This window comes from Stomoxys calcitrans, chromosome 1, assembly GCF_963082655.1.
Source record: "Stomoxys calcitrans chromosome 1, idStoCalc2.1, whole genome shotgun sequence".
In the NCBI taxonomy this organism is placed as follows: Eukaryota; Metazoa; Arthropoda; class Insecta; order Diptera; family Muscidae; genus Stomoxys; species Stomoxys calcitrans.
In genome coordinates, this window is record NC_081552.1 from 199,914,819 (window position 1) to 199,927,425 (window position 12,607).

Sequence of the window (12,607 nt, forward strand, 5' to 3'; positions counted from 1 at the left end):
TAGAGGTCGCTGTTATTATCCAATTTGACTGAAATTTTGTACAACGACTTCTCTCATGAACTTCAACATACGTGTCCAATTATGGTCTGAATCGGTCTCTGGCCTGACCCAGCTCCCATATATACCGATCTCGTTATTTTACTTCTTGAGCCCTTTAAGGGCGCAATTTTTATTCGAATTGGCTGCAATTTTTTTTACACAACGACTTCTACTATGGTCTCCAACATTCAATACAATTACGGACGATAACTTAATATTATAGCTCCAGCATTCTTTCTTTCCTTTTATCAAATGTTTGCCTAAAAAGAGATACCGGGAAAAGAACTCGACAAATGCTATCCATGGTGGAGGGTATATAAGATTCGGCCCGGCCGAACTTAGCACGTTTTTACTTGTTCTTCTACAGCATTTTGGCAGTGTTATGCTCTTCGAGAAATCTGATTCTCTTTCCAGCTTCCATAGAAGTGCTGGAAATGTCAGTTGAAAGCGGGGAATCGTTTTTCTTCTTCAGCATTTTAGCAGGGTTATGCTCTTCGAGAAATCTGATTCTCTTTCCAGCGTCCATAGATGTGCTGGAAATGTTAGTTAAAAGCGGGGAACCCTTTTTCTTCTTCTTCGGGAGATCTGATTCTCTTTCTAGCTTCCGTACAAGTGCCTGGAATGTCAGTTCTATTCCTTCCAACATCCTGCACTTTCGCGCGATTGCGCTGCCGGTGCATACTCTTCTGTCTCCCTCGTTCTGCCTCGGCTCGCTTTCTCGGTCTGCTTGTGAGCTTAGCAAAGCCATCGCGCACTTCTGCCGTCATCTCGCTGCCCTCATCTCTCGATTCGGCTGCAATGAATGTTTCACACTGTCGCTGTCTGAATTCGAGTGGGAAAGATCACCTTTACTTAAAGGCTGGGGACGAACTGTGCATCCCTCTGCTTTATCCAGGAGGACTACATGCCACGGTCTGTCGCCACCACCGCAGCTGTTGGGTCATTGGAGTCCATTATTCCAAAAAGGCTTTAAAATTTTTCCCAAAGTAGTAACCATTCCGAAACACGGATATTTTTCTTTAAGGAGCTAAATGAAAACACGTTCGCTCCACTCAACGGCTACAATTTATCGGTTATATGGTTTAGAATAAAATTCAAAACTGTAGCATACTTTTAAGCTGCAAATTCTGTAATGTAGCAGCTTATGGCCGAAGAAAAATGGAATCTATAGCATTATATAGAAAAAGATTTGGTTGGGAAGACTTGGTTGAATAAAGTCCTATATAAACAACTTATTTTTTGTAAAATTCAAACAACAAAGTGGATTTAGTAATTTGAGATTTCTAATATATGACTGCTAAGCTTTTAAATCTCTTATAGATGTATGAAAATATTTAATTTGAAAATTTAATAAGCACTTAAAACCATTATTTACGTACAAATTCTCTTAAGAATAACTGCTTATTTCAATTTACATTTAATAAAATTAAATATCAAAATTCGGTTTTAAATTTTATGCCTTACTCCTTACTGAGAATATCAATAAGAATTTAATTTTTCTGTTCAAACAGGGACTGTGCATGATTGAGTTTCATTTGATAGCCTTAGGATTTCATTCTAATTCTGTTTCAAACCATTTTTATAATACAACCATAATCTAAAAAGGTTTCCTTAATTTCCTTTTGCCCAAGTCTAAATGTATTTATATATTCCAATAAAGTTATTTGTGCTTTTCACATCTCAGCTTCGTTGGAAGTTAGGAAAAATGTGAAAAGGAAGTGGTAAATCTACCTAAAGAGTAGAAACACCCTTTTCTTCTATAATGTAACCAATTTTTTTTTGTAAAGCATTGGACTTATCCCTCCCACCATCAACACTTAGAGCCAGAGGATAGAGAGAGAGAGAGAGAGCCATCGTATTACATTCAAATATTATTTATTATTAGATTTTTATTTGTGAAATTTGCTTTGCTTGCAATATCCTGGCGGAAGTTAACTTGATTTCTCACAATAAATCAATTTCCATGGATGATGATGATGATGAAGACGATAAAAGGAAAATTTAAATATTCTCTTATATTAAATGCCATAGGATGAAGGGTATACTATATTCGTTATTTCGTATGCGTCGGCTAAATATTCTAATTCAATCTTGCAAGTCTAACCATTCGTATTTTGAAGCTACATTAACGTTCGAATGGATAAAGCTTACAATTTTGTGCAAACACTTGCAGTTATTTTTTTGATAATAATTTATAACCACCTTATGAATCGACACTCTGATTTCATAGCCCGATCCCCCAGAAGACACAACTTTATCCAATTTCATTTCAGCCAAATCGGATAGTAATTGCGCCCCTTAGAGGCTCAAGAAGTCAAGATTCCAGATCGGTTTATTTGACAGCTATATCAAGTTATGGACCGATTTGAACCATACTTAGTACAGTCATTGGAAGTCATAACAAAAAGTCAAAAGTCAAGACCCCAAATCGGTTTATATGACAGCTATATCAGGTAATGAACCGATTTCCTCCATACCTTTCACAGTTGTTGGAAGTCATAACAAAACACGTAATGCAAAATTTCAGCCAAATCGGATGGGAATTGCGCCCTCCAGAGCTTTCGACAGACAGACGGACGGACGGATGGACGGACATGGCTAGATCGACATAAAATGTCATGGCGATCAAGAATATATATTCTTCATGGAATCTGAGACGAATATTTCGAGGAGTAAACCCCCACCATATGGTGGAGGGTATAAAAAAAGTGTTTAAAAAATATTTACTTCGTCGGAGCGGAGCGGGTTTTGAGATTGAAAATCGCTCCGCTCCCGCTCCGCTTCAGTTGAAAATTCGGACTGCTACACTCCTAATACCTGGTCCTTACCTTTCCCCATTCCCACGCATACCTTCCTTTTCCATCGTTGAGATAATTTTTTTCGGTGTACCCATATCATTTTGTACTAATCTGTAATTGTAATCCCCATAAGAGTGTTAATCTTTTGGCATAAGCTAATTTATATGCATGCTTAATTAAAACTGAGTCAGTGCAAATACATTCGTTAGCACATTCTTTACTCTCACATCGCCGCTTCTAGTATATAAAATCCTTTCTGTTTCCTCCCTCCCACACATTGAATGCAACATAAAATCAGAAAAGATTATGCACATATATATCCAGCTGCTCCCAAACAACTTTGTGGTTTGTACGCTCCTCAAGTTAATAAGTACTTGTATATGAAGTATTTGTGAACACAGCAGCAGGATATGTTTACAGTATTTTTCAATATTTTGAACATTACAAATACAGAACTTATAGTTCTTTAAACTGTATCAAACATCACATGAACATTGTGCGACCAATGAGAATAAATCAACTTTTAGAAAAATTAAACATTATTGCCTTGTATTCAGATACTCAGTTTCAGATGCCCAACCAAAGAATATGGCTTCCAAATAAATCCATCTCCCGGTTGAAGAAATAAAACATGGTTGGTAGTGATGAAGTTCCTTACCAAACAGAAACTTCTACTAATGATATATTGTCTGTAACAAACCTGAGTGTGTATCTTCCGACTTTCTCCCCCTTGGGAGACAAATAATGAAAACTTGAAAAATCATTCAACCTTTTAACGTCATGGAATGTCTCATACCACTCTGCGACAACGGTTGATTTATGTTATACTACAATTTACTGCCACACACAATTACATGGTAGTTCATGGCACAAAAGCAAGTCGTCTGTCCCTTACATAACACCATAATAATTGTAGGGTTTATTCAAGTGTTGACTTATATTTTGGCATTCACTCGTGTATATTTATAGAACTAACTAAGTCACTTGCTAACTAACAAACATTTCCAGCCGCATTCTCCATCTCCGAGTAAGATAGACGTCCTTTAATTGCAAACACTCCCGCCGCAACATTTCATCCAATTCACTGAAAGGTTGGCATTGCCATGGAAGGTATTGTAGGCGATGACGGCATTGCCATAAAAATCACCACCAGTTTACTGTGGCAAGACAAGCTTCCAGCATAATCTGCTTTTGGTAAATCTTATCAAAATTATGAGAATTTGCTTTTGGAATTTATGAGACTTAAATGGCTAGGTTAGCTTATTATTAATGAGCTCTCAAAAGAAACATTATACTCTTGTATCGCTATAGGTGTCATTAAGCAAGTAGCCCAGTTCTAAGAATACTAGGTGATTATTTAACTCTAAACAAATAAGTATTATAGAAAATAAATTCAGTTAATATTGAATTTAGAACTTAAATTGGACATCATTTATGGATATGTGAGAAGTTAGCAGCCAGTTCCATAATGGAATGTTCGTTTGGGAAATGTGCATTTGCAATATTGCTGACAAGAAACCTAGAAGAAGTATTGTGCTGTCAAACCTTATTTGAATTTTGTTGTGAGCGCAAAATAATCTTCATCAAATAAGAGCGTGCTAAGTTCGGCCAGGCCGAATCTTATATACCCTCCACCATGGATCGCATTTGTCGAATCCTTTGCGCGGTATCTCTTTTTAGGCAAACAAAGGATTATGGATAATAACTATTATAGTCCCTTTCGTACCATAAGTGAACTGAAAGTTGAAGGCCGTGGTAGAAGTCATTGGGTTATATTACCGTCCATTCGGTTAAGAATTGCGCCTTTTAGGGGATCAATAAGCATCAATCCCATGGCAGCCGGTTGTACGTACCGAATTGACCCGATGGAATCCTTCATCGGCAAGGGCTGCTGCCTCGGTGTACAATACACTGCTACAACAACAACAATAAGCATAACCGGGAGATCGTTTAATATGGGAGCTTTATGAGGTTATGCAAATTGCAAATTTTGCCCATGAAGATTCCACTAAGGAACAGCGGCAAACATCTCACATATCAATGAGTGCAGTCCGATTCAAGCTCAATGATAAGGGGCCTCCTTTTAATAGACGAGTGCAAACGGCGTGGCGCAATGCGACACCTCTTTGGAGAGAAGTTTTACATGGCATAGTACCTCACAAATGTTACTAGCATTAGGAGGGGAAACCCACCGTTGAAAATTTTTTCTGATAGTCTCGCCAGGATTCGAACCCAGGCGTTCAGCGTCGTAGGCGGACATGCTAACCTCTGCGCTACGGTGGCCTCCAAGTATGAGGCTATACATCGATTACGATCAAATAAGACACGTATCTTGAAGGTCATGGGAGAAGACGTTGTACAAAATTCCGGCAAAATTGGATAAGAATTGTGCCCTCTAAAGACTTAGGAAGTCAAGATCCCAAATCAGTTTATATGGCAGCTACATCAGGTTTTGTTAAGAATTGATCCATATTTATCTCAATTGTTAGAATTCATAACAAAATACTTCATGCTAAATTTCAGCCAAATCGGATAAGAATTGTGCCCTTTAGTGGCTCAAGAAGTCAAGATCCAAGATCGGTTTATATGGCAGCTATATCAGATTATGAACCGATTTAATCCATTCTTAGCACAGTCGTTGGAAATCATAACAAAACACTTTATGCTAAACTTCAGCCAAATCGGATGAGAATTGCGTCCTCTAGTGGCTCAAGAAGTCAAGATCCAAGATCGGTTTATATGACAGCTATATCAGATTATAAACCGATTTGAACCATACTTAGCACAGTTATTGGAAGTGATACAAAAATAGCCACATCGGATCATAATTGCGTCCTCTATTGGCTCAAGAAATCAATTTCCAAGATCAGTTAATATGGCAGCTATATCAATTTATGGACCGATTTGATCCATATTTATCTCAGTTGTTGGAAGTCATAAAACATGGATCGATTTGGTCCATTTACAATCCAAACCGACCTACACGGAAAGATATATTTGTGCAAAATTGCAAGCGCCTAGCTTTGCTCCTCCGAATGTTAGCGTGCCTTCGATAGCCGGACGGGCGGACAGACAAATGTCATGACGGTTAAGAATATATATACTTTATGGGGCCTTAGTTCATATTTCGGGATGTTACAAACGGAATGAGGTGTTACAAACCCCCCATCTCATGATGTAGGGTATAGAAACATGTGGGGTCACAAAATAAAATCACCACAATGAAAAGTGTTTTTAGAGCCTTTCAAAGTACTTTCAGTTTCAAAGGGGGTCATCCAAAACGTTGTGGATAATGTTATCCAAGCTGCGGACACAAATATCCACGTTGTGGATGAAGTTCACCACAAAGTGGACTAAGATTCATCCAAGACGTTGTGAACAATGCTATCCATAATGTTATCCACAACGTGGATAATGTTATCAACACTGAGGATAATGTTATCCACCACGTGGATAAAGTTAAAATAACATTTTACTTTATCCAGAACGTGGACAACTTTATCCACAACGTGGATAACTCTATCCACAAAGTGAATAAAGTTATCCACGTTAGAGAATAAGTTATCCACGTTCTGGATAAAGTAATAAGTTATTATAACTTTATCCACGTTGTGGATAACAGCATCTTCATTGTTAAGTCCACAAGGATATCGGTCTGGCTGGGCAGTTAAACAGGTGACGTGTAACGTGCGGTCTCTGGTTACAATAGGGACATATATCTTGCACGTCGGCATCAATCCTTGCTCTGTAGGAGTTGAGGCGGCTGCGTCTACTGGAACGTAATTGAGCCAGAACTACTCTGGTTTGCTGGAGGAGGTCAATTTCTTCAGTTGGAATGGGAGCCGGTTGTTCTCCAAGGAATACATTCACCCGGTATCTAACAGCATCTGCTACAGTATCTGCATATCTAGACCCTCTTGATACACCGCTTGATCTAGAGGTTCTCTCTTGTAGCGCTGAACCTCACACTCTAGATCATGTAAGGCTTTTGGGCGATAGATATCTATCCACAAGGTAATGATTTGTATGGTCTCTGCTATAACAGCCGAAAAGGTATTGCTTAAACAGTATGTAGTTATCTCTTCGCACTGGTTGGCTCCTGATGGAGGTGGTCCACATGAGAACTGAGGAGACACCCTGTTGTGGATAAAGTTATCCACGTTGGGGATTAAGTTATCCACGTTGTGCATAAAGTTATCCACGTTGTGGATAAAGTTATCCACGTTGTGGATAAAGTTATCCGCGATGTGGATAAAATTATCCACAACGTGGATAAAGTTATCCACGTTGTGGATAAAATTATCCACGTTGTGGATAAAGTTTTCCACGTTGTGGATAAAGTTATCCACGTTGTAGATTAAATTATCCACGTTGTGAATAAAATTATCCACGTTGTGGATAAAGTTATCCACGTTTCGGATAAAATTATCCATGTTGTGGATAAAATTATCCAAGTTGTGGATAAAATTATCCAAGTTGTGGATAAAATTATCCAAGTTGTGGATAAAGCTATCCACGTTGTGGATAAAATTATGCACGCTGTAGATAAAATTATCCACGTTCTGTATAAAATTATTCACATTGCGGATAAAATTATCCACGTTGTGGATAAAAATATTCACGTTTGGATAAAATTATCCTACTACTACCACGTGGTAGTCAAAATTATCCACGTTAAGTAAAAATACATACAAATATCTACGTTACGGATACAAGTTACGGATGAAGTTGAGGATGAAGTTAACTACAAAGCCACCTTGTGGATTATGTTATCCACAACGCGGATAACATAATCCACCTTGTGGACACAAATATCCACGTAACATATAGAACTTTTACTTTGTGGATGAAGTTCACCACAAAATGGCCAATATTCCTACAAAACGTTGTAGATAATGTTATCCACGTTGTGTTTAACATTATAAACGTTGTGTATAATATTATCAACATTGTGGATAGCGTTATCTACGTTGTGGATATAGTTTTCTACATTGTGGAAAAAGTCATCTACTTCGTGGATAAAGATATCCACATTGGGGATAAAGTTGTCCACATTGTGAATAAAGTTATCCACGTTGTGGATAAAGTTATCCACATTGTGGATAAAGTTATTTACGTTATGGATAAAATTATCCACATTATGGATAAAATTATCCACTTAGTGTTTAAAATTATAAAGTTTGTTGAAAAATCTATCCATGTTGTGGATTCAATTATCCTCGTTTTGAATACCATTATTTACGTTGTGTATAAAATTATCCGCGTTGTGCATTGATATATGCACGCTGTGGATAAAAGTTTCCATGTTGGGCATAAGTGAATTTATGTTTTGGATAAAATGTATCTCAATATAGTGCTGCATGTGTTTTGCCTCTTCACTTATGTATGTCATATTAATTTCTTTAGCATGATACTTAAGCGATACACTTGAATGTATCTTGTTTGCGATTGGTAAGAAACTTATTACTCTGAAGCCGGCTCTTACCACTTTGTCTCAGCTTACTACGTCTCATATACACATAGTATGCTGAGATTTCAATCATCGAGAAGCATTATTCTAGTCACATTATGCAGACGACGTCACATTAGCGTGCCGCCTCTGGCCTTAAATAGATGTGACGGCAACCCACCGACTCCTACTGCCTTGATATTCTTCAGCCGGGTTATTGATACGTTGTCTGCTTTCAGACTGGGTGGTATACCCAGTATACTGTCATCAAAGTTTGGCCCAAGAGTATTCTCGTGGCCGCCAAAAAAATTTTTCTTTTCATATCCTAAGAAGCCTATCTGTTATCCGGTATTCTTCCTTGTTCGTGCCGTAGAATGTGCCTGCACTATAATCATCGGTTTGATATTAAATTCTTTGATAGAATTTTCGATTTGCTTGCACTCATATCATTATAGTTCTCTCCATCCTGCAGAATGTCATCTGTTGCGGTTTCAACTTTCCGCTGGACGTCATTTGAAATTTGCTGGTTTTGAGTAACCATACATTTTTGGGGCATGTTTTGTGGGCTGTTTCTCAAAATTTTTGGTATTTGGTATTTGCCTGGCTAGAAAGAATCTTAAATTTGGGAAGAGGTCTTTTTAATAGTTTCATTTTTGCTTAATATTCTTTCTCTTTTTCAGCTGAATTTTGTTGAGCATATCTAAGGATAATTCGTTGAAATATTTCTTTTTTTGAAATACTTAAAGATCTGCATAATGTAAGCAAACCAAACAACTTTTGTTTATTATTCTGCTTCTTATTTCTTATTTTTCACAGAACTTTTAATGAAGCATTTTTATATTTTCTCCTCCTTCTTGTGCGTTTTGCATATTCAGGTCAATAATGCAACAGCCCGTGTTCAAACCAAAAAAGTTACCACAGTTCCCAATGGTGAGTATGAAATTAAAACCAGAAAAACAAAAACATTTTTCCACTATTGTTGAATATCAGAAAATCCAGGAATCCTTGTTATGAACGAAATTCATTAATTCGGATTCTGTTAAATGTTAAGCAAAACTTTAGTTAATTAGATTTTTGGTTGTGGTATTTTTGAGGAATAATTCGAAACATAACAACAACTCACTTGTCTGTCTTTCTGAGAAAACAGGACCATTTTGTTTTTAATTCCCACCTAACAAAAGTTTAAGCGTTTGTTTCGTTTATGCTTTATCCTGGTGTAAATCAGGAGTTCTCTTAAATGAGATGTAAATGAATTTTATATTGAAGAGGAACGATGAGTTTATATAGATGGGAAAAATGCTATTTTAAGTATTATAACAACAAAAACTTCAAAGTATGAGGATAACAATTATCTTGCTCCTCTGTCTTGTAAAAAAGACACATTCTTTGACATTTTAAGCAAATTTATGCTGTCTCAATGGTTAAGTTTTAATTCAAAATTTTTATAAAAATCCCAAATTTGTTTACAATCTACCAATTGTGTCCTTCGATTTAGGCTTAGTGCAAATATTGTTTGTTTTTCAACTGTTGTTTTTAAATAAATATTTTTATTATGCGATATGAAATTAGAAGCTTTGAGTCTGGCAACTTTTCTTTGTTCTGATACAATTTTGTATCTTGCCTGTGGAAATTTTTTGATTTATTAATGACATTGTTATTTTTTTTATCAAAGTTTTATGTTTTCCTTCCATTGGTCCATGCTGTATTTTTCTTTGAAATAATGCTAATGACAATGAAGTGCAGGGATTACATAGAGTCAATTTGTTTACTTGGCCCTTTGATTGATAAAAGAATTTTTATTGATTTTGATGCGTAATTTTAAACTTGTAGATAGAGAACAGAAAAATAAACGAATAACTCAGGAAGGATAGACAATCAAACGACTAATGGTTTGTAAACGGGACGGTTTCAGGTATTGCCTTTAAACGCCTCAAAGTCAATTTTAATTTTTAACAAAAACAAAAAAATCAAAAAATGGGCAGACAAGTGAAGATATGGATAGACAAAGGAAGGACAGACAAAAGATCAATTGACCTTCGAATTACTGTAGAGCCTTCTAAATGGGTCCTTCTCAATCGTTTTGTGTTTTTTTTTTCAAGCATCTCATAATGAATCAGGCCTTCCCAGAAGGCCTACCCATTTACTTGTAAAACTATTTTTATTTATGGTCATGATTATCTGAAATTTAGCAGCAGAGTAAAAGCAGCAATTCTTCCTTTAGTTCATTTGACTAACTTTAATTGGCTATGACTGAATATTTGTTCCACTAGCCGAACGTAGAATAGCGTTTCAAGCGCCTCGATCTTCTGCGCTCATTCTAAAATCTCTGACACCAAGTTTCGAGGTGTCTTCCACCACTTGATCTGTCCATCGGACTTTTGGTTTCCACCGTGTTTGCCTTCAAAACACTTCTTTGCTGGAGCTTCTTCATCCCTTCTGACCTTCCTTCATGACCTAGCCAACGCAGCCGTTGTATTTTGATGCGTGTAACTATGCTATCGTCGTCATACAGCTCGTGGTTCATACGTCGCCGCTATACTCCATTATCTCGCAAACTGGTCCATATATTTTACGAAGAATCTTTCTCTCAAATACTCCAAGCACGGCCTCATCCTCTTTCACAAGTATCCATGCCTCGGAACCATATAACATCACGAGTAGTATCAGTGTCTTGTATAGTGTAATCTTCGTGTGTCGAGAAGTGGCCTTGTTTCTAAACTGCTTACTTAGTCCAAAGCAGCATCTGTATGCCAGTATTATTCTTTGCTTAATCTCAAAACTGGTGTCATTCGTTTCAGTTACGTCGGTGCCGAGGTAGATAAAGTTACTGACTGAAAGTTGTGGTTCCCAACTTTCTCCATTTTCCTTATCTGTTCGGTTGTGCAAGGTGCTTTGGGAGTTTAAACCATTCATTTCGTCTTATCTCCATTTACTGTCAGACCCATTTTTACTGACTCTCTTTCGATTCTTTCCGGTGACCGACCTATGATGTCCATGTCGTCGTCATAGGCGAGTAGCATGTATTCTCTTGTGATAAGTGTGCCATATCTATTCACATCTGCTTCTCGTATAATCTTCTCCAGCAGGACATTAAAGAGATCACACGATAGGCCCGTCTCCTTGTCTGAAACCTCGTTTGGTATTAAATGGTTCCGAGAGTTTCTTTTCTATTGAGTACTGAGAAACGCGTATCAGCTAGTGTCATCCTGCAGAGTCTTTTTAATTTTGCAGGGATACCAAACTCAGACATGGAACGTAAAGGAGGTATTGATTTGTCCTTCTCGTTTCTTTTCCGGGATTTGGTGCATTGTGAATATCTGGTCGAGGGTGGATTTACCAGGTCTAAAGCCGTATTGATAGGGCCCAATTATCTCATTGACTTCAGGTTTAATCTTTCACACAGTACGCTCGAAAGTATCTTGTATGCGATGGGGAGGAGACTTATTCCTCTGTAGTTGGCACATTCCGTCTTGTCTCCTTTTTTGTGTACGGGAGATAGTATGCTGAGGTTCCAATCATCGGGTATGCGTTCTTCTAGCCAGATTACGCAGATTAGCTGATGCATACACCTTATCAGCGTGTCGCCTCCGGTCTTAAATAGTTCAGCGGGTAACCCGTCGGCTACTGCTGCCTTGTTGTTCTTTAGTCGGGTCACTGCTACTTGGACCTCATTCTGACTAGGAGGTAAACATTCTATACCATCATCATTGATTGGTTCTGGGGTATTCTCTTCGCCGCCAACGTCGGACACTAGCAGTAGGGTAAAATGTTCTTTCCATATCCTTAGCATATTATCTCTGTCAGTAACCAGATTTCCTTCGTTGTGTCTGCAGAAGGATGTGCCTGCACCAAAGCCATCGGTTTGATGTTTAATTCTTTGGTAGAATTTCCGGGCTTTATGCTGACTCCTGGACATCTCAATTCGCTCACACTCACGTTTTGTCCATTTCCTTTTACTTTCTGCCGAATAGACGTTTCTCCTCTCTCTTTTGCTCCCACTATCCCTCCTTCATCTGGCGCCTTGCTACTGATTGCAGGGTTGCTCTATATGCCGCATTCTTGGCTTCAGTAGCATCTCGACACTCTTAGTCGTACCATGGATTTCTTGGAGGAGGCTTCCGATACCCAAGTATGGATTCTCAAAGAGAGGTTCTCAAAGAAATTAGAACCTAAAATGGAACTCCTTCTGACTGCTAGTGCGGGACACACATACAGAAGGTGTTCTTTAGTCTCTTCTTCTTCGATGTCCTCACAGCTTCTGCAAAAGTCATTGCTGGCAATCTTCAGCCTGTCCGATTAGACAGTGACCTGTCATGACTGC

The 12,607-nt window shown here is 37.9% G+C and overlaps 1 protein-coding gene across 8 annotated transcripts in view; it reads left to right on the forward strand.

The window, feature by feature from the left end:
- LOC106083888 (RNA binding protein fox-1 homolog 2) overlaps positions 1-12,607 on the forward strand; it is a 776,024-nt gene that overhangs the window by 664,041 nt on the left and 99,376 nt on the right. For all 8 annotated transcript variants that reach the window (XM_059370360.1, XM_059370351.1, XM_059370355.1 and 5 more), the window contains exon 6: positions 9,162-9,216. In XM_059370360.1, coding sequence (XP_059226343.1) covers positions 9,162-9,216 — 55 coding nt within the window. The remainder of the gene's footprint in view (positions 1-9,161; positions 9,217-12,607) is intronic.